This window comes from Dermacentor variabilis, chromosome 2 (genome assembly GCF_050947875.1).
Source record: "Dermacentor variabilis isolate Ectoservices chromosome 2, ASM5094787v1, whole genome shotgun sequence".
Lineage (NCBI taxonomy): Eukaryota > Metazoa > Arthropoda > Arachnida > Ixodida > Ixodidae > Dermacentor > Dermacentor variabilis.
Window position 1 is genome coordinate 152301682 of NC_134569.1, and position 21775 is coordinate 152323456.

The 21775-nt window shown below is 41.3% G+C and overlaps 1 protein-coding gene across 3 annotated transcripts in view; it reads left to right on the forward strand.

Annotated features, from left to right (window-relative positions):
• PAN2 (PAN2-PAN3 deadenylation complex catalytic subunit PAN2) overlaps positions 1–21775 on the forward strand; it is an 87052-nt gene that overhangs the window by 16251 nt on the left and 49026 nt on the right. For all 3 annotated transcript variants that reach the window (XM_075682285.1, XM_075682286.1, XM_075682287.1), the window contains 10 exons: positions 419–563; positions 3247–3385; positions 3995–4071; positions 7604–7728; positions 8444–8586; positions 9312–9469; positions 10704–10832; positions 14552–14701; positions 17904–17944; positions 20895–21040. In XM_075682285.1, coding sequence (XP_075538400.1) covers positions 419–563; positions 3247–3385; positions 3995–4071; positions 7604–7728; positions 8444–8586; positions 9312–9469; positions 10704–10832; positions 14552–14701; positions 17904–17944; positions 20895–21040 — 1253 coding nt within the window. The remainder of the gene's footprint in view (positions 1–418; positions 564–3246; positions 3386–3994; positions 4072–7603; positions 7729–8443; positions 8587–9311; positions 9470–10703; positions 10833–14551; positions 14702–17903; positions 17945–20894; positions 21041–21775) is intronic.

The window sequence follows — 21775 nt, forward strand, 5'->3', positions numbered from 1 at the left end:
ATATTGTGGCGAAGCTGACTTTAGGAAACCAGTCGCCACTGTGCAAAACACTTGCCGATTTTTCTTGCTAAAGCGAATCGGGAGCGCATTAGAGTTTTACATTGTTTAGGAACTGTAATGTTATCTCTGTGTTAGTTTTCTGCTTTGGACACATAGACAGTGGGTGCACATTTGATTCGGGGGCGCCTTAGAATTGGGCAAACACTGCCAAATAAATCAGCAGTGTGTTTTGACATTTTTCTGTGTCTTGTTTAATTTGACCCGCCGGATAAGTTGACCAATTTCGTCGGTCTTGTCAGGTTCGAATTAATGGAAGTCAACTGCACATACTGGTGTACACACTACATCAGATAAGCCAGTAGTATACGTGCAGTGCACATATAATAGCCGTGAACTGGCTTTTATTTATTTGCAACAGACATGGTGCACTTACTGTGGATCCATTCATAAAAGTATATGACCTGCGCGTCATGCGGGCTGTGGCACCAATCCAGATGCTGTTCCCGCCATCCCTGCTGCGTTTTGTTCCAGCCTTCACTTCTCGGCTTTTTGTTGTGTCTCAGGTGCGTGCACTTCCTCTGCATGGAGGGGCTCTCGTTTCGGAACTGGTGCAGCATTTGGGAGAAGGCCCCCATACACTTGTGCAAAATGGAGTTATTGGGAGCAGGGAAGGGTGGAAGTGCAAATGACTTAATTTTGCATGCATCACCCTAATGTCATGTCAGAATGAATCTTGCATGTTGTTTTCGAAACAGTGTGTGCCCTGTGAAATTGTTTAATACAGTGCTTAATGTCATGATTGTATATATGCTGCTATGTCTGGCTTGTGGTGCCCCTACAGTACACACATTAGTCCTGACCCCTGCATGTTCAAGCATAGCAAGCCACAGAGCTGTGACAGCTATTGCCATGTTTAAACTGGCACACCGCTGCGAGTGTGCACCACTGTAAGGGTGCTCTTGGCATCTGAAGAGAATGAAGCATTGCACTGGCAAGATATGCTGCAGGGAATGAATCAGCAAGGGAAGGATATTTATTACACTCAGCCTTTGACGACACTTGGCGTGGCAAGCACGTCCTGTTTCCAGTGGCATAAGAAGCTAAGGCCCCCACACCATAGGTCATTGCACAGTATGGGGTGCCACTAGCATGTTGCTGAGGAAGGAATGCTCCCCATGGCTATGCGTCATGGTGGCTGCCGGGCTCAATCGGGAAAGAGTAGAGCAACCTCGATCCACATTCTCTTCTGATAAATGTGACCCAGCTTAGTAGAACACTGCATGAGAACTAGTTACTGCTCTTCATTTTAACGTTAACAAAGGAGCAAGGCAGGGTATGCGTTTACCATAGGTGGAAGGCACTGCAGATGACCTCAAGTCAGGGCTGTTCCCAAAAGGTATTGTCACACTGTGTGACGGCGAAGAACACAGTAGCAAAACTGTGAATCACGGAACAACTTTTTATTGGTTGAACCTGCACCCACAAAAGCAAGTGCCATTCGAAGCACAATGATAGTTGCGTGCACGGTTGGCAATCGTCGAAATCTGACCTGCAGGTCAAGTGCATCGGCTTTTATACATAATTCGTCAAAGGTTCCAGCATAATTGCTGGTGCTTGCATACCTTCAAGAAAATACAGCACTATTCACATTGCCCTCAAAGCTTGGCGAGAACATATGCAACAGATAGAAACAATGATAACATTCGAGCAGGTTCCAAATCATGCAGGGGCGTCTTGTGGTGGCGATAACCTTAATTTGTTAGTGGGTGAAATGCAGTCCCTGGAAGAGGCATAAGTAAGAACACGTGTCAGTATGATAGGAAAATCGTGTATGCATCTTTTATTGTCTTAGAGAGGTCAGCTCTGAGCCTGCTCTCATTTAATGACCACACTGTATGAAACCAGAGGAACGAGGGCTCGATTCCTGCAACAGTTAGTCCTATGGAAGGAAATAACTCAACAGCATCAGTAGCAGCAGGCTAAGTCAGCAGCTGTCAAACTGAAGGCTGCTAAGTCAAAATGACTCATTACAAAGGTGTGATTGTGCACTTAGCTGTATGAGTTGCAGCATTCCAAGGAATTGCCATTGGCATTATGGCAAAGAAGCAAGCCATCTTGTATTGTGTTTGATATCAGATGCCAAAACGGAAACACCATTAAACAATGCATTGTAATTCAAATGGCACCAGAGGGACGCTACCTAGTCCTTAATGACCATGAATGAAGCAACCTAGAGGCATGAAATCATCAGGTTCTGTGGCATATGTGTATATCACATTCTCTGAGGAATGTCTTTAGGCCACATGAAAAAGATTGCCAACACTTGTCAGAGAGATGACACTTTTAAAGTGAGGAAAATATTATTTTTATGTTTGTCACAAATAAGAGAGGTAAAAGAAAATAGTTGGAGACAAATCGGCAAATGGCCTCCAGGAGAGGCACAATGCCATCTTGCTGTCCAGGAAAGTTGGTTATGAAGGGCTCAAGATAGTAAGGCATATAAAAAAAGGGGGAAAAACAGACAAACAAGAACACATGCCAAGAATTCAACAAAGGGTAATGGGGAAGCACAACAGATGCTACTGCAGTCTTGGCATATGTTAAAGGAAACATAAGCATAGTGAACATGTACATGACAAAAAGTACTGCAAGATATAATATCAAGGAAGCACGCAACGCCATTAAATTCTCACTAGAGGCTGTGCTTCATTTGAAGTTAGTTCACCAGTTTAGGAAGTGATTTCACTTCATGTCACTGCAACAGCTTCAGTAAATTTCACATCACATTGCAGTTTGCAAATATCTTCCTCAATGGCCCTAAGCCTGGCCACAATGGTACAGCCTTTGTTTAAAGAAATGAAGACACTATCTACATCACTCTGGTTGACTGTTGGATGTCTAGTTGGCATGCTGTAGCTTATGCCCTACCCAATATTTTGGCCATAACCATACTTTCTTTGCGAGGAAGAATTTGCAAAGCTTTTTCTGCTGTAGGGAGTTGCATAAGCTTTTGCTATGGGAAGTTGCATTCATTTTTGGTGAAATTTGTAGCACACACAATAAACAAGGACGCAGAGGAAGTGGACACACGAGTGCTTCTCTATTATGTGTCCTTGTCTATTGTGCGCATGACAAATTTCGCCATGAACACTTACTAACTCGCCAAACTATCAGTTGCATTCATTTTTGATGAGCTTGTAATGTCTGCTGTGGGCACATCTGCAACTTCACTGCTTCACTCTGTAGACAGGTCAGTTCCAGCTCGTGGACACCAGCACCTTGACCCAGCCCTCATACATCTACCAGCTAGAAACTGGGGGCGCGGCTGTGCATACCTTTGACACTTCCTCATCCTGTCAGGCTTTGGCTTTTGGTGATGTGGCTGGTGAGCCCCTTGTTCTTGTTGTGAAGCAATGCCATGCTTCTTCAGTTGCTGTTTTCTTCAGCTGGCAGTGACAGCTTAGCTGCATTCGAGTGACACTTTGATTTGACATTTGAGGGAGCTTCTGGTAACTTTACTGAGTTCTGAATTGTCTCTGCATTGAGGTGGCTCAGTGATAACGTTAAAGAACCTTAATTTGTGAGGTTGTGAAAAATAAAATTGGGTCATGTTAAACCACAGCTTGAATACAGTATATATTCTGCCATCTGTGGACTTGCAGTATCTCTGGACTTGCAGTAAAAAGAAAAAAAGAAGAGAAAAAGAAAAAGGCTTGCAGCTGGTAGGGAATTGACTGCTATGGTTGCCGGAAATGTGATATATTTTTTACATACTAGAGCAGCTGATTTTATTGATTACTTAGGTCACATGTTTTCTTGCAAGTCTAGCATGTCTTTTTTTCATATTTAAAAAAAAATTTCTTATTATATAATAGATAGAAGGAGGAGTTAATTTTTTTGCTTTTGTCAGAAAGTGTCATGTTTCTTTGCTTATTTGTTCCTTTGTGTTGTTTTCGTGTGTTGTAATGTTTCTTTATGCTTGATATATTTGCAGGCTACCTTCATCTTTATGGAGTCAGCACTCACGTCAACTTTAACAACTTCAGTCAGCCAACTGAATTTGCTGACCCGGTATGTTTGGTACTAACTAAACCGGCTGTAATGTGCATTCATTTTGAGGCAAATGGGGCAACATAGAAAACTTTTACTAGGTCTCGTTGGCCAAACTGCATCGTCTTCTCTCAAATCTAGTTCACATCTTTTGTTTTTACATTGCCACACTTTTTGTCTGGTTATTTTGCTCTTTTGCTACATTTTTTTAGTAGGTTGCAGAATGCAATTTGGTCAGATTTGTCTAGAATGCTTTTTGTTTTAGTTCGCTATGCAGTGATGTTCTTGAAGGAGCAAGGCCCATGATGATGGAAATGTTTTCCCACCCAGTGTTGTTGCTTTTTCTCTATTGCGGGCCAATTGTCTGGGAAGAACACATTTCACTTGTGCAAATGGACATGCTCACAAAAAGCATAAACTTTATTACGAGGTTTTATACCAGATGTTTTAGTAATGCTTTTAAGTAATTAAAAAAAAATCTGTGCGGCAGGGATAAAGATGTTGTAGGACACTTTTTCTTTGTGTTTTGCGTTGGCTTGCAGGGGGCACTAGCAAGGCTGTTTGGGAAAGGCAGCGTCTGGAGCTCACTTAGGTTTTTGGCACTTTTCGGTGGCATATTGTTCATGCGGGCAGACATCGCAAAGTGTAATAGCCACCAGCGAGCTCTTTAGTGAGCTGAAAGTTGCCGATTAACTTTGGATTATCGCAGGTCATAATTGCGCTACGGAAGCTAGTCATTGTTCATGGCAGTAAGGAACGTGCTGCGGCCTGCATACGATCTAAGCTTCCCAAACTTGGGCTTACCCGCAGGACACTGAGCATGGCTTCTGAGGAGGTCCTTCCCCACTGACCTGCAAGCATGTTAAACTACACAGCCTCCGTGGTGTGCTCTTTCACTTGCTTGCTTTCCTTCTTTAATAGATGTGTCCAGACGAGTTTGGACATGTCTGGTCGTGTCTGGATGCGCAGACTTTCCACCAGCTTCCCCCTAGCGTCCTGGCAGCTGCAAAAGCTACATTCATGCTTGCTATGTAATGCATTCACAGTGATGAGATATTAATCTAGCATCCAAACAAGAATGCATCGAAGCAACAACATTTTGCTGTTTTAAACCAGTTGGTCTTGCAGCTACATAAGAACAACTGAAACTCTTTCTGTCATTGTTTTAAGTTTGATGATGCCAGCATTATTAGTAATATAAGGATTTTATGGGCTGTGTCTCTCTGTAAAGAGCTTCACAGGGATTATTTTAATGCGTAAGCATTCTTTGGCAAGCTCCCCATGCCTGTCATGCGTAAAGTGCTATGACTTGTATCTGCTCAAAAATGACTAAAATGTAGATTACTGGTAACTTTTAAGCGATAAGGAACAATTTAAAGCAGTAAAAAAAAATACCTATAGAGATATATAGAGCACCTGAGAAAATGCATGGGGATGCTTGTAGCAGGGGTGGGCTGATTGAAATTTGGGGTGGGTCAACTTGAAATTTGGTGTGGGTCAACTTGAAATTGGGGGTTGGGTCAACTTGACATTTGGGGGTAGGCCAACATGAAATTTGCAACTAGGCCAACTAGAAATGTGGGGCAGGCCAACTTAAGTAAGGGAGTGGGCCAACTTAAAATTAAGGGGTGGGCAAACTTGAAATTTGGACATTAGCCAAATTAAATTTGAGGGTGGGGCAACTTGAAATTTGGGACGTGGGCCAAATTAAATTTCGGGGAGGGCCAACTTAAAATTCGGGGGTGGGCAAACTTCAATTTCGGGGTGGGCCAACTGAAATTTGGGGTTGGGCACACTTGAAAAGGGGGTGTAGGCCAACTTGAAATTAGGGCGTAAGCCAACTAGAGATTTTGGGGTGGCCCCATGTCCAATGAACGCTGCTGAGCGTCCTTCGAGTTATGAACACCTTGTAAGCAAGTGAGCACGTTGAGATCTTTGGTGCAATTTCGTTGGGCTTTACCGAGGTGCAGCCAGAATGCAGGTGAGAGCTTGTGGGGACAAGGAACGCATGCATAACACACGCTTGCAAGAGTGACAGCAAGGATGACATGGCTTCGTGCCGATGCACTCTCCCCTCACGCAATGCCTCATGTGCTACTAGGGCAGCTGGTGTTTCCTTTCGACCACTCTGCTCCATCGAGGCGCACTCGTGCCTGGCGTTCCAGCTCAGTTGCCACGATTGCAGTGAAGGGGCCGGATTCGGTGATAAAATCTGACAATTGTCTACTAAAGCCTAAGCTTTCTTTGCCACTGGAAAGGCCATGGGCAGACGTTCATAAGCTAGGAAAGGCCAGAAAGCAAAAACGTCGCAGCCGAGCCAAACAATGCTTATGCTTTAGTAAACAATTCTCCGAATTTTTGTAGCTTTTTCTGTAAAGAGCAGTTGCGGAGATTCAATTTTCTTTTCAGGTTCACTTACTCCAGAGAAACTTCTTTTTATATATTGTGCCTTTTTCTGCGTGATCATTTTTCTCTTATTACAGAGCTTTGTAGCTCCTTGTTTCTCTTCTAATAAATTTTGAAGTTAACACGTCATGCCCGCTCTACTGCAATGGGAACATTTCCTGGTATTGTCTTTTACTCAGTCGGCACTGTCCCTCTTTGAAACTTTCAAGACTATACTTCTCTCATTATCATCCGTTTCAAATGTTGTGCGATAAAGTGCGAGAAAGAAAAAATTGCAAGAGTAAGAGCTGGGTCCATAATGTCCACAATGTCATTGCTTCACTTAGAAAGGCGTCAAGCAACACTTCGCTTCGCTTTTATTTCTTTAAGACACCAGAGTGTAGAAGTATTACATAAGGGATGGGTTTAGATACAGATATGTAGTATAAAAAAACACGATTAAATTCCATTTTGTTGCATTTCTTTCTTGTTTTTCACATTTTAAAGTTATTTTTGCATACAAATGGAGGGAGTTGCATGAAAACACTAACACAGCTGTTACTCTGGAAGACCGAAAATCACCAGAAAAAAAGTTGATGCTGTGTTCTACATGATAAATTTCACGCTCATTTGCTTATTCAGCATTCCGGAGCTTTGAATTGTTGATTATAATTCTTTTTGCCCCCTACCATCTGCTAGGCTCGTGGTTTGCTTAGTTGGTAGGCGGTGCTGGGCTCGCAAGCTGGACTGGGACATTTTCTTCTCATCTGGAAAGCTTTCCGAGGAACTTGTACAGGTTTATTTTGAATAGAAATGCTTTGACGAAGAGCTAGTTGGTATGTCATAACTGTGATGTATGGCACTGCAAAGGTGGTACAAAATACTTAACACGAAAAACAAGAAACGAATGCGAACCTTGCGCAAAGTTCATGTTCATCTCCTGTTTTTCGTGTTGGTGTTCCTCTGTGTACCACCTTTGCAGTGCCAAACACCAAACAGTCACGCTTTTTTTTTTGTAGTTTCGTGATACTTTCTCATGTGTGACAACTTTTCTTTCATTGGCAATTCCTATTACTAATGAAATTCTCTGAGACAATTGCTTCTAATGAACATTTCTCTGCTCAGTCTCTCATTGAGAAAATTTTAATTTGTTGTCTTGTTAACCCAGGAAGAGCCACTTCACCCTATTGATATCAATGACGAGATAGCTCCCCTGTCCACCATCCCCATGCCCTACTGCAGTGGCAAGCTGCTCTCTGACCTGCCCAAGGAGTTCATTAAGTATGTCTACAGGTGAGTCTCCTCTGTACTGCTGTGGACAAGTGAAATCTGAACAGGATTATGCAGATGGGGCAAAAAAAGAAAAAGTGATAAACTTAACAAAGCTGGAGTAGTGGAAAATAAGATGGAACAGCTGGTGTTTCTCTTACATACTTGCCAGCTCTCCTAAATTTTCCATTAGGTTTACGAATTTGGGCTTGTTTTGAAATTTTACTAATGTTACGTCAACATTTACAAAAGATTAATTCTGTTCATGAAAAAATTTTTCTCGTCAGCTACTGAACATTTGTTGGCAATCTTCTGATGGCGAAAGGATGCATGATAGCTGCTCCGAGCAAGTTTATATGCAAACAAGCTCCTCATGCAAGCAGAATGGGCAATGGAAAATCGCTGGAAAAGTCTGTAATCTAAGACAATTCTTTACTTGTCACTGTTCTAAGTTTGCTACTTGTACACTGAGTCTAAAGGTAAATTACCATTAATAATTTGTGTATGCTTCCCCCAAAAGACATGTACTCATGGCAAGCTCTAACAAAATGCATGCTTTTTGCTTAGCAACAATAAAATCCATAATTAACTTGGGGGGGGGGCACTTTCAAAGATATAATAGTTATTTAATATTGTGTATTTATCCTTAGTCATACCTTGACACTTCCAAGCAACTCCTACCTAGTGATGTGGACTATGAGCATTACATCCAGCAATGACTTCGGGCCTGTTCATGCAGGAGGCCAGTTCCAATTGATCCTGTCATCTTGAACACCATGAAGATGGTGGGGTCCATTGGGTATGCCCCAAACCCAGGTCTCTGGAAACGCAATGAGGTGCGCTACCCACATGAAACACACCACCGCAGGACCAAGGACACCCGTATGTGCTTGCAGTTCTTTACTTCACTCTTGTCTAGCCAAATACCCATACTTTCACTCAAAGCTGTAAAGGGACTAGCTAGTTTGGCTTTTATGCCACAGTCCTCTTAGAAGCTTGAGAAAACATAAAAATTCTGAAGGAATTTTCTTGTGGGCAGTCATCGTAATACTTTTCTTTTAAGCTGGTTTCATTACAGTTTTTAAGTACACATTATAAATGGTTGTGAATCTGTGTGCTTTTGCTTTAGTGTCACAGTTCGGGGGGGATTCCTTTAAGGTTGTTAATTTGATCTTCATTTATATTGATGTGTTAAGATGAGCTTGTGAAGCAAGAAACTTCACTGCAAGTAATATTGGTGCTTCCCACACTCCTTTTACATGCCAGTAAAGTGACCAGTATAGCTATTTAAGAGTATTACATTTTTGATCTGTGCCGTTAATGCATGCACAAACACAAATGGCACACACACCACAACACAAGTAGGGAAACTTTCATTCATAAAAGTAAAAACATTTGATACTAGTTGCATTTCTTGTGTTGTGGCTTATGTTCATCTTGGTACTATTAGCAGTTCAAATGTAATGGAGGCTTCTGTCTGAGACTATGTGCAGCTAAATCCACATTTCTACCTTTATAAGATGTTTTCTCTATGGTGAAGTTGGCATGTTGCGAAGCATTAATGGCTATTTCACTTATACTACATGTTTTCAATAAATGTTCTGCAGGCGAGGAAACTGACATGATTCCTCAGTGGTATAAGAAGATTGACGTGAAGTACTCCAAAATGGGCATTGAGGACTTTGATTTTAACCTCTACAACCGCACCTGCTTTGCAGGCCTTGAGACAAATCTGCCCAATGCGTACTGCAACAACATGATTCAGGTGATGCCCTTTCTTGCGCCCCTACAGTTGTGTCTATTTCTGCAAAAGAGCCATTTACTGCAGTGCCTGAACCAATGAGATGTGCACGACTCTCTTCAGTGTCCCACTTGTGTTTTTGTTTTCTAAGGTGGGCAGTGCTGCACTTGTGTCTTTATTGAAAGCACATACCGCAGCAGCTCCGCAGCTCTGGTGCTGAGCGTGAGGTCATGAATACTGTTCCTGGCCACATTCCAATGGGGGTGTAATGCAGAAGGGCCCAAGTGCTTAGATTTAAGTGCATTGTAAAGAACTCTGGTCATCTATAATTCTCTACTGTGGCATCTCTCATAGCCCAGGCATTGTATTGGGACGTTAGAATCAATAAATGATTGATCAGTCAATCAGTCAATAACTTGACATCCTTTAAGACATACTTCCGCTGCGATGGGTCTTTATCCTTGTGTTGTTCATGTTACCCACCCTCAAGCATAGCAAAAATCATGTATTTGAATAGAGAAAAACTGTTGCGAATTCAAGCTCCAAAAACCGCGCAATTATTATTTCGGACAAGATCTCTCACTCCCATGCATGGACTGCTTTTTGAACAAACCCGAGCTAAAGACAGAGATTCGATACATCGCTAGCTACTGTAATGTCGCTTGCCATAATTATGATGAGGGAAGACAAGATCGAGCCCAAGCAGGCAGAGTGGTAAACGGGCCCTCCTTTCCCATTTGGTTTAGAAGAAGCAAGAAGGAGCCTCCAGTGTGCACTTGATCACGTTACCATGCACTCACCCACAGCAAATCGCAAGGCTCAGTCTTATCGCACTTGTACTTTATATGAAATCTAGGCTTCCTCCGATACATGTTGTCATGAGCTGATGGGGAAAAATAAACACTTTTTTAATGCGAGCCCAGTGATGGTATTGCATGCGGTACTGCACAATTGATTGGGCACTATACCTAAAGCGGGCTTTCCTTAGTTCAAACTCTGTTTTATTCGAAGAAATTTCAGGTCACCATGTAGTTCGAGTTAACAAGGTTCTACTGTATATCTATGTATCTTTACAACTACAGTGCATATATTTCTAAGCAGCAGCTAGCCTGGTAAGAAGTTTCCTTAAAAAGGTGGGCCTATTCCTGTCCATGGTTCTTGTGGGGATGGTAATTGTGAGCAATTGTTTCCACTCCCATGTGGTTTCTCAAGTGTTGCAGGAGGAGCATAGATGGTTTTTTGGTGTGCTTGATGACAGGTTCTGTACTTTACGGAGCCCCTGCGTTGTGCCATCATGAACCACAGCTGCCAGCGAGAGTTCTGCCTCGCGTGTGAGCTGGGCTTCCTCTTCCACATGTTGGACACTGCCCAGGGCATACCATGCCAGGTCAGCCACATTTGATCATGTGATGTGCTTTGCATTGTTACATTAAAAAGACACTGACGACAAATATATTCGTTTAAGCTGAATTGGCCTGCTATGCTCCTGGAATTTAAAATTTATGTCTTTCCTACCATTCCTTCCATGTCATGTTGATTAGGTCACTTTCAATCAGAACTAAGCAACATGATAGGTGAGCTTGCCTCTCTGGTAAAGAATTTCCACTCCAAAGATGGCACTGTGTGCTCAGATACAGAGGCCACATTCTGAAACAGGTGATCTCAGTCATGTCATTTCTCGGTTCCGCCGTTCGACTAAAGCGGAAGAAGTATATGTTACGAAAGACAGTCTTGACTTGCACACTTGCCATGTGTATTACCATATTTACTTGCATACTGATCGCACTCGCGTAATGATCACACCCGTGAATTTTGTTGTCAAAATTCAATTTTTTTTCTTTCCTGTGTAATGATCTCACGCTGAACTTGCCGCAGCAACATGTCGTGTGCTAAGTCTAGCTAATGATGATCACGCTTACCATCTGTCGAATGCTGTCAAATGCTACGTGAACAACTCTTCAAGACATACCAAGTGGTCTGCACGCACCAAACATTCTTAAGCAGATGCCCCATTTTATTCCTTTCATCACTTTCCACACTTCCACACAAAAAAAAAAGAGGCTGCAGCCAAAGTTGCCTTGGCTTTATTATTTGTAGGCTTTATAATGGTTGTGGTCAACAACAACATAAAAAATGCGCCTTTCTGTTCTTCTCGTCTACACTTGTGGGCTTGCAATAAATCGTGAGTGGCAACGATAGTAGCCACGTTTACACTGATACGTTATAAGTGTACCCTATTCATCCGCCGATGCTTGTAACTCAACTAAGATATTCGCCCACCCTTAGCGGAAATGTGCCGAATTAGGATAGTAGTGAAGACAAATGCAGCAGTTTCCGCAGCATATCCGCCATGTGTTTCTATGTCACTGGCAGCTAAGCACACCCATCGCTGTTTCTGTCCTCTCAAAGTGGACATGGCTATGTTATTGCCACAGACTTGCCTATATTAACGATATTCTTCATTACTGATACAAAACAAACTGTTTCAATGCGCATAATGTACTCACGAAAAAAAAAAAAAATCACGTTCAGTGCATTCGGCTTGCTCTGCCGGCTGCCATTTTTGTTTTGGTGTCTCGCACTGTTACAGCAGCAGCCGCCTGCTTGTTGACCTGTTGTCATCCTGCAGCAAATGCGGGATGAAAGAAATAATTTCTTTTTGCGGGAAATTTAACCCGCATAATGATTGCCCCCCTGAATTTGCGGCAATTTTTTTTACAGGAAAGTGTGATCATTATGCGAGTAGATACAGTACTTTCACTTCTCATCACTGTCGAGAGCATTGATATCAGCACATGTCGTTTTAATTCTTTCTGGTGTCTGTTTTTATCACATTATCGCTGTTATCGTTCGGAGCAAGATGCACCTACTGTAACAGTAATTTCTCCAATGTTGTGACCAACCTCACAGCAAACGAGGCATGTCTGATCAGATTGCACACATGTCACAAATGATGTTGTGCCTTCTCAAGCCAGTGTGAGTACTATAGCATTTGGTTTAGAATGTATGGCGACGCACGTGTAAATATCGAACCAGCTTGAGCAATGCGATCAGATTCAACAGCTGATGATTTTGCTAGCTGCCGTCATTGGGTGTTGAATCTTGCTTGTCTTTCTGGGCAATTTTTAAAAGGCTTTTGATGCAGTTCCACATTCTTTACTCCTTTTCAAATTATCCTACCTTGGCCCGCCACAATGCATTCTTAAGTTATCTGACAAGCTGACACCAAAAAGTAGTAATTAACGGATCAGATTCAGACTGAGTCTTAGTATCATGAGGTGTCCCACAAGGGTCCGTGCTGAAACAACTTTTGTTTTTGATATATGTTAATGATATAGGCTTAGACATTACATCCAAGATTAGATTATATGCCAATGTCTGTGTGATTTATAGGGACATTAATAATCACATAGACACCACTACCTTACAGGCAGATTTTGACCAAATAGCTTTGTGGTGCCGTAAATGGCATATGACTTTAAATATCTCTAAGTGTTATGTCCAGTTTTCTAGAAAGCACAAAACTGTAGGAAGCTATTACTATTTAAATGCTCAACAAATAGCAATAACTGAGGAAGCGAAATACCTAGGAGTTATATTTTAATTGAACCTGACTTGGAAACAGCCATATAACCTACGTAACCATAAAAGTTTGCAGTTTTCATAACCTTTCTTAGAAGAAACTTCAGGAAAGCATTTAATAAAGTTAAAGAGGTTTTATATTTTTCTAATGTTCACCCTACCTTGGAACATGCTTCTGTAGTATGGGACTCTGAGTCTGTAACTCTTGCTAATAAGTTAGAAGCTATCCAAAATAAATGCAGCGTGGTTCGTAACTAGCTTGTATCAGATTAACTCTAACGTTACCACCCTAAAAAACCTGCTCAATTGGGATGCTCTTGATATCCACCGTACTGTATCCAGCTGTTCACTATTAAATCAAATTGATCGGAACAATTCAATTATCAACCGCCGCATTTTGCTAAAACCACCTATTTGCGTATCAGAAAGACATGATCATAACAGAAAAATATGAGAAATTTATTGTCGAACAAAGGTATTTCAGTTATCTTTCTTTCCCCACAGCATTTAAGTATGGAACAAACTGCCTCAGGATGTGTTGCTGACAAATGACAAAGATTTTGTGTATGTGCTAAGACAGCATATTTGTGATAGCATGTAGCAGTTACCTTGACTTCTATAAACTAGGCTCTTGGTGTCTTTGCTCTTGATGCGTTTCTTGTTGTCTTCACCTTTCAACCATTATTTATATTTTTTTCTGTTACATCCCCTCTACAGCAATGCCTTTGGACGATTTGTAGTATAATAAATAAGTAAAATAAAAGTTTGTCCAATAAACGATTAGATCCTTAACTCACACTTTTGGTAGTGCCGGGTTTCTTACCATCACATCACTCACAACAACATGTCAATATGGGGGCAACAGAAGCATAACCTGCATCAATGAATGCCATTCACTCCAACAAGCTGGTGTACCGGTTGACTGCCGTGTCGTCTGACAGTGAAAGTATATCAGAGGAAATGATCATTCCTTGATGCAACTTCCGTTCCTGCATCAAACAGCCACAAACTTAGGTCACTTTTATTCCCCCATTGTAACTTTTTGGTTGGATCACAATGGTCTTTATGCTTCCTAACTTCTCTGCATAGTTTGCAGCAGTCCTGGTAGTGCCTTTAGCATTTGAGTGCCATTTTCAAGGTCTTGAAAACCTTCAAATTTTATGAAGCACTTAATTCGTACAGTTTCTGCTTTAGCTTAGTAGATACTGTTCAGACATTTGGCCACAAGGTTAGCGGAACCGGAAAAAGATCAAGCCAGTTCAATTTGGCTGGCAATATTGTTATTCATTTGCAAATCCTTTTTATTTATACTAACTAAAATGTTGGCCCATGACTGCAAGCACTGTTTTGTTTTCTATCAAAAGTAATGCTACTTTAACCTGTGAAAAGACATTTTCAGGATCTTGAAAAGTTCTTAAAACATTAAAGTACTCAATTGTTTACTTATATTTTAAATTTTTTTTCACGAGAACTGATGCAAACCCTGTCACTGAAAAGTAGTGTCACCTTTGCTTATTTACACAGGCGAGCAATTTTCTTCGTGCGTTTCGGACTATCCCGGAAGCGTCTGCCTTAGGCCTCTTACTTTCCGATTCGGATGATGCTCGCAAGAAGGTTAACTTCCCACGACTCGTGCAGAGCTGGACGCGATTTGTGCTTCAACAGATACACTCGGTAAGCAAAGGCTGTTATATTGTTTCCTTGACTGGCAGTTCCTGTGTTGTGTGCTGCCTATATTTTGTGATGTCTCACTTGACAGTCTGATTTCATCATGAAGTGGGAACAGCTGCTTGATAGTTAGAACATACGAAGCAAGAACTTGTTTAGTACCTTGCACCTTAAATATGAGAGAGCTAATGTCACAAACAAATGAATGCAAATCGTCCGGCTCCTTATTTCGCCTTCCTTATAACTTCTACACTCTTATCAAAGCTTGTGCATGTCCGAAAGAAAAGTGCTTGTCAAAGTAGCACTTTGACCAAAACTTCTCTGATAGGCAAGTAGCCGAAATAATTCCAGTTTAATTTCCGACCACTTGAGATAACTACCAAAAATGTGCAGAGAAGTGCAATCTAAGCTTGACGAAATGTAGGAGAAAATAAAGTGTAAGCACAGTGCTTGAGAAAGTCGCATTACTATAGAAAAACAAAGCAGTTTTTTTTTGACATATAGATGTTTCTTAGAGGGACACTGAATACAGTTTTATATATTGTTTATTACCAATAAAAAATTTGAATACAGTGCCCCTACATTAAATTCTGCATTCTTTAAGCTAGTTTGAATGTATATTTCTAGGCTTGTACAAATATCAATTTCTTGGTTTGAAATGAAGTCAAAGGCAATAGTAATTAGTAGTGTCAAATAATTTTGAAGTTAATAGTTTGAATAGTTGCGGCATTTGTGTAAAACATTGACATAAGAGCCAGATGTTGACAAATCTAATAAAAGTTGGTTCCTTGCTTGCAAAAAAGGAAACAAGTTCATCTTGAAAGTCAAGTTTATTTTCAAAGTGACATTATTGAGATATTTTCATGCAAAAATGCAAGTCTAACATTTCTTACAATTCCAGGCACAGAAAGTTTGTTTACAGGCTCTTGATAAATGTTGTACTTCAGTCTACTTAACATCTTGGGGTGGTTGAGACCACAGGAGTGTTCGCAGTTTGCCTATTGTGTGCCGTCGCAATGCTGTGAAGTGTGACTTTGACTACATTAGGCCAGCAGTTTATGCCGTGTTATGCAAATTCAGCTTGATGCTTTCCATCTGTGTGCTAGCTTAACACATTTCGTTCTGCAAGCGCACAGACAAAATGCTTTTTAAAATTTAACAGCAAAATTGGGGTGGAGGTTAATGCAAATTTTGACTTGAGGTGTCGCTTCATGGCAACACAAATCTCATCTTGAGGTATGGTTTCACCTTAAGATGTAACCATAAAACTACGTTTTGGGCAAATTTATCCACCATTAGTGTCACCGAAGCGGTGGGGAACAGAGTAGCTGGCCGAAGATATGATGTGGACAATCATGACGTGCATCCATGAATGGAGATCATTTTTACGAATATTTGTGCGTTGTATGCAGTTTTTTCCACACCTTATAAGCATGGATTTTTTCTTCCTTCCGGGTTGTTGGAATTGGGTGTGCAGTGTATACACACAAATTTATATGTACATTTGTTTGTTTTGAATATTTTGAATGAAATTCAAGCCGTAGTGATTATTAAATAGCATAATATTCAATCATAGATTCACTCAATCTTAATATGTCTCCAGAAATACAGGCTGTGATAAGGCTGTTTGGGCTTCCGGTGCTCATGATGACTACAAACCACAAGCGAAACGCAGGTTAAGTTTACTGTAGCGTTTGCATCTGGTGCCGGATGCCTTTGGCTTTGTTTTGCTATCTACAGTGGCTTTTTACTTCCTAGTGCTGCACAAAATAAATGGTGAGTGGTGAGGGAGCGGAAGGGGGGGGGGGGGGGGGGGGCTTCATGTCTGCAAAGCAATCAGCACTTTTTTCTTGAATGAAGTTTCTTCTGGGTGCACACAGCAGGCAATAATCAGAGATTTAATGTTGTTTCTGGATGACAAAGAAAATGCCTGCCCAAAAGATATGATTTCATTCCCGCATGTTTTTTACTGCAGGCTCCTCTACGTAGCCCTTCTCTGCCACATGTCCTTACGTGGTCTTGAATTCACTTCCAGATGAACACATTTATCACAACACTTAAGGCCTAAATTATGCACTACATACAGAAAAAACCTGACGCCTACTAGTTCCACCTGAAGCTGTTAGTAACTTTCTGCTTGCTTGAGAGGACTGGTGCCATGAGTCGTTCATTTTTGCATGTTTTAAAGCTTAAAGAATTGTGTGTGTGTGTGAGTGCATGCGTGGGTGTGTGTGTTTCAGTGTGTGTGTGTCAGCATGTGCATGCATCTGGGCATCAGACACTCAGAAAGTGGACAAACCGTCTCGCAAACGAACACAAGAGATGGCGAGTGAACGAGGAGGAGGATGAAACAGATCTGAGTGGAGGGGGGGGGGGGGGTAGGTAGCAAGTGTCGTGCGAACTCAGCACGACCCTCCACATTTCAGGTTCTTTGACAGGTGGCAAATCATGCCAAACCTGACAATGAAACTGCGTGGACAGTGCCTGCTCTTTAACACCAGCGCTGGCTATGCACAGAGCGGTGATCGAGCCGCACGATACGCGGTCCTTTCGCCTGTCGTGCAAATCGGCCTTACCATAACCCAACTGCCGTAAAGTTGGGTTATGGTACCCTTTCTGTACCCCTTCTGTACCCCTTCTGAAGTACCCCTTCTGTACTTTGGAGAAAAACTGGAAAGAAAACCTTTCTTTTGCAATAAATAAAATAATTCCTCCAAAACGCAGGTGCACTGTTAAACTGAGAGCCTCATTGATATTCAGTACAATGGAACATCACTAATTAATTAGTTTCAGTGGAAAAAGAAACCCTTGATTCTAGTCGACAGAAATTCTGTTGATAAAAAATAAATATTTTCCAGACCTTCAAATACTAGAATTGAGCTGTAATCAGTACTGGTATATTAATTTGGTGTTCCCTTTAGTAAGAGTAGACCGCACTGTGCATATATTGATTTCTATGTACCCAAGTTACTGATAGCTTTCAGCATTCTTGTTATGCAATGCTAAGAGACTCCCAAGCATGTGCAGCGCCATATTTTCTTGCCCAAAATTTTAAGCATTAGATTTTGTGAAAAACTTTCTGATATTCGATATTCAGAATTTTTCCTTGATTCAATTTGATATTCGATTTGAAATCTACTATTCAGTATTCGCACACCCTTACATTATGGGGTTTTTTTTTAAACAATTCTTGTACTTTGTGCTTCAGGAAACACCAGAATTTCAAGACGACGACATACAGAAAACAGAGTAAGGCATGCTTTCTTTCCTTTTACATTTTCCTGACTTTTATGGTTTTATGGGGAGTCCACATCAGCCTTAATAAGTGGGCCTTCTGTGAAAGCTGGGGCAAGGGACAGAGGTCACATGTGCATCATGTCATCTAGAGCGCACACATGATTTGGATTGAAGGGCAGCCAGTAATTATGCCACACATGTTCATAAATGTGAAAGCACAAAATAGTATGCAGTACAGTCCACTGTTAAAGGGAGCACACTGTTAGCCTTCGACTTCCAATTACAGCTAAATTATGGCATCAAGCATGCAGACAATTTTTTTTTAATGTGTATGCATCAGCCTAATGTATCCTACCTACCATTCTCTTTCGATCGATAAACTAAAAGTGTTTCAGTCATATTGGCTTTATTATGGACCAACTAGATGTTTTCTTCAATAGTGGAGTGTACTGCACAGGCCCCAGTCTTTCAGTAATAGGGAAGTGCTTGGGAGGATGGCCCCGTCTGAGAGGCTTAGCAGCCATGCATAGAGCTGCTATGCACAGCTTGCGCTGAAGCTTAGCATAGCACCAGAGGCACTAGAGCACGCAGCCTAGAGAATCAAGGAAACAAGATAGAAGAGATGAGCTGCTTGTTCATGATACCACATACAATTAGTAGGCATGTCTCTCAATAACAAGACACGTTTGTGTGAGCTTTGCTCAGTTACAACTGTTACAAAACATTTTGTGTTTTACAGTACGCAGCATTTTTGTTTAAAAAGGTTGTCAACAAGCACTTTTATGGGACATAAACAGAGATCTTATATCTGGTTTTTCTGCATTTGCATTGTCGCTAGGATGCATGTTTACTGTGTTCTCAGTGTCGTGAGATTTATTGTATATGATTCATTATAACTTATTATATTATCGAAACTTATCATCATTATTTTACTTTATTATTTCAATTTTTTTAAAGTTATTATTGTAGAAGAAGAAGAATTTATTTATTCACTCACGAAAATAAAAGCACAGTAGCAAGATATACAGAAGGAGGTCCCAAAGCTCAAGGCTGTAGGGGGACCTCCTAAGGAATGTATAGCAGATTCGACAGATTTTACGTGGATGTTTTACAGACATCCTTGTAAAATGATCGGTAACACTGGCCTATAGCATATGATTGAACCTCATTATGAGCAAGCTTTAGTTAGGGCCCAACTCCGATGCCCCTTATTCAAGTACATGTAAAATGGAGAAACACTTTTTTAAGATAACCACTGGGTCGATCTTATGAAATTGTTGCCTTTGATAGAATAAGCTAAATTCTAGTGAATGCTGGAAGTGAAATTTTCATCTAAAGCCCGAACTTCTTAAAAGAAATTTTCAAAAACTGATAAGCTGAAAAAAATAGAAGCACGAACTTCACAAATTTGTAGCTCTGCACCAAGAACAGATACAGTTGAAACTCGATTTAACGAAGTGATGACCACGCTCAAATTATTTAATTAAGTCGGGTAGTTCGTAAAATTGAGAAGGGAATTTTTCAGTTGTTCAAAATGTAATATTGTCACGTAGCGACACGCAAAAGCTACTGCGGCTTTGTTTTTGCTGCTAATCCAGCTATCTGTTACATAAACCATGAAATAACGAAAGCAACCACTGCCGCCCCTACCGAGGCGATGTTGAGTCTGCTGTTCCATGCATGGGTGCAGCTTGCAGCCTCGTCAAAATAAAGCTAGGGCAAGGACCATGGTGCCTAGATGCTTGAACACAATAGCTTTAGAGTGCACGCTCGAAGAAAAACCCGTCTGTGTCAAAATTAGGAAGAACTCACAATTTTTTTGCTCATTTATTTCAGGAAAAAGCTTTGTTAAATCGAGTTCAGCCAAATTGGTTTTGTTAATTTGGGTTGATGACAACATTGAATCCTATGAGTACCTGCAGGGGATGAAAATTTCTTTGTTGAATTGAGAACTTCGTAATATCGTGTTTCGTTAGGTCGAGTTTTAACTGTATCAAAGTTCCCTAAACTGCATTCGTTGGGCATCCAAAGTGGACAAATTTGATATATCAAGTTATATTTAACGTGAATTTGTTACATTGTTTACAAGGGTATTGCAAAATCCTACTGACATATGAGCAGTCTATTTGACAGTTATCAATTTTGTTTACTTTAGATGCACTATTGCATGCAATTTACATAATTGTGATATCGTTTGTCATTGCTGAGTTACAAAGTTGTAAACTTTATGCAAACTGATGTGCAGAATATATGTTTATACCAAACTTTTGCTGAAATTTTACAATATTCACATGCATTAAATTGAGATTCTTTATAACGAACCCACAGAATTGTGTTATGGATATACCAAACGCTTCAGTGTCAGAACATGCTAGCTTCAAGCACACTGCCCTGTTGGCAATGGTGCAGCATGCACAATCGACTCACTCTTGCAAGCACGCCCAAAATTATCACGTTTGACATGCCAAGAGCACCACTCTCAGCATGGCGGTGTGAACACTTGACGCTGTGGTCAACTTTCGTGCATGGCCTCTGAGACTAGGCAGGACCCTCAGGAGCACTGAAAATTGGAGGCAACGTCTGCATGCCCCTAATCTTGAAGGCCATGCTTGACACTCCATAAGTGCAGCTGGTTGCGCATGGCGTAGTTTATGGCACGGCAGAAAACAATAAAGAGGGGAAAGCTGTAACATGTGCACCAATGTCATGCTGATCGTAAATAACATTCTGGTTTAATTTCACATACTGGATGTTGGCTATGTTGAACTAGGTGTATTGACATTTCTGCGCTATTCATTATAATAAGGTTTGACTGTAGTGGGTGTGGAAGGGGGCAGGTGCTGCTTATGTAAAGATTGGTGCCTTTCTTGACCGCTGGTTAGCAGGGCCCGTGACTGCATGTCTTCGCTGTTCATGTCTGGGGCCGATCACACCATGAGCCAGTGCTTTTCTCTCGTGGCAGGAAAACTAGCGAGATGGACAGCCAGGTGAGCAAGCTGTTTGGTTGGACGCTGCTCAACTCGAACCAGTGCCGGTGCGGCAACATCAGGGAGAAAGAGTCAACTACACTGCTCTGCTCTCTCGTCTACCCCGACCCTCTGCCACCCGGTAGGCTGCCCACATGTACCTTCTTTGAGAGAAACGGCACGAAAAAGGTGGAGGCAACTGCAGGAAGACACACACAATGAAACTGAAGTATTGTGTGCCTTGTTCCGTTGGTGTCCTCACCTTTTTCTTGCTTTTTCTTTTTCGTAGAGCATGCAATTCCGCCAACTTATCCTGCATTCTCTGTTATGAAAGCACGTCTGTCTAGCTTTCTTTTCTTGCATTTTGCAGTGGCTTGGTTTTAATCTGAATGCCTCTCTGTTCTCTGCATTTCTTTTAGCTCACTGCTGCTCTCCACGCATGTATCCTTTTTCTTGCTGCCTTGTCATTTCTCTTGGCTGCCTTGAATGCTCCCTTCATTTATTTTCCTTAGTTATGCTTTCCTGCCCTACATGCTTTATGCTGCCTTGTTCTGTTGTGTCTTGCCTGTCACAACACTTCCCTCTTCCATCGGTTCTGCCTGATCCAGCATGTGAACATGCCCGGACCTCATTGGCTACGAAAGTTGTTTATTTATCATTTTTTGGAAATAAATGTTTGTTGCAGCTTCAGTCAGGCAAGAGTCTGTGTGCTTTCTTTTAAACAGCTTGTAAATGTTGTCGTTTGCTCCAATCTTGAAGTTGCATCCAATCCGTCCTACCTGTGAGCTAAAGGAGAGAAAAAAACAAAAACAAATGTCGTTTTACTGTCGAAGCAACACATAGGAAGGAAGCTGAATTAAAGAATAAACAATGAACA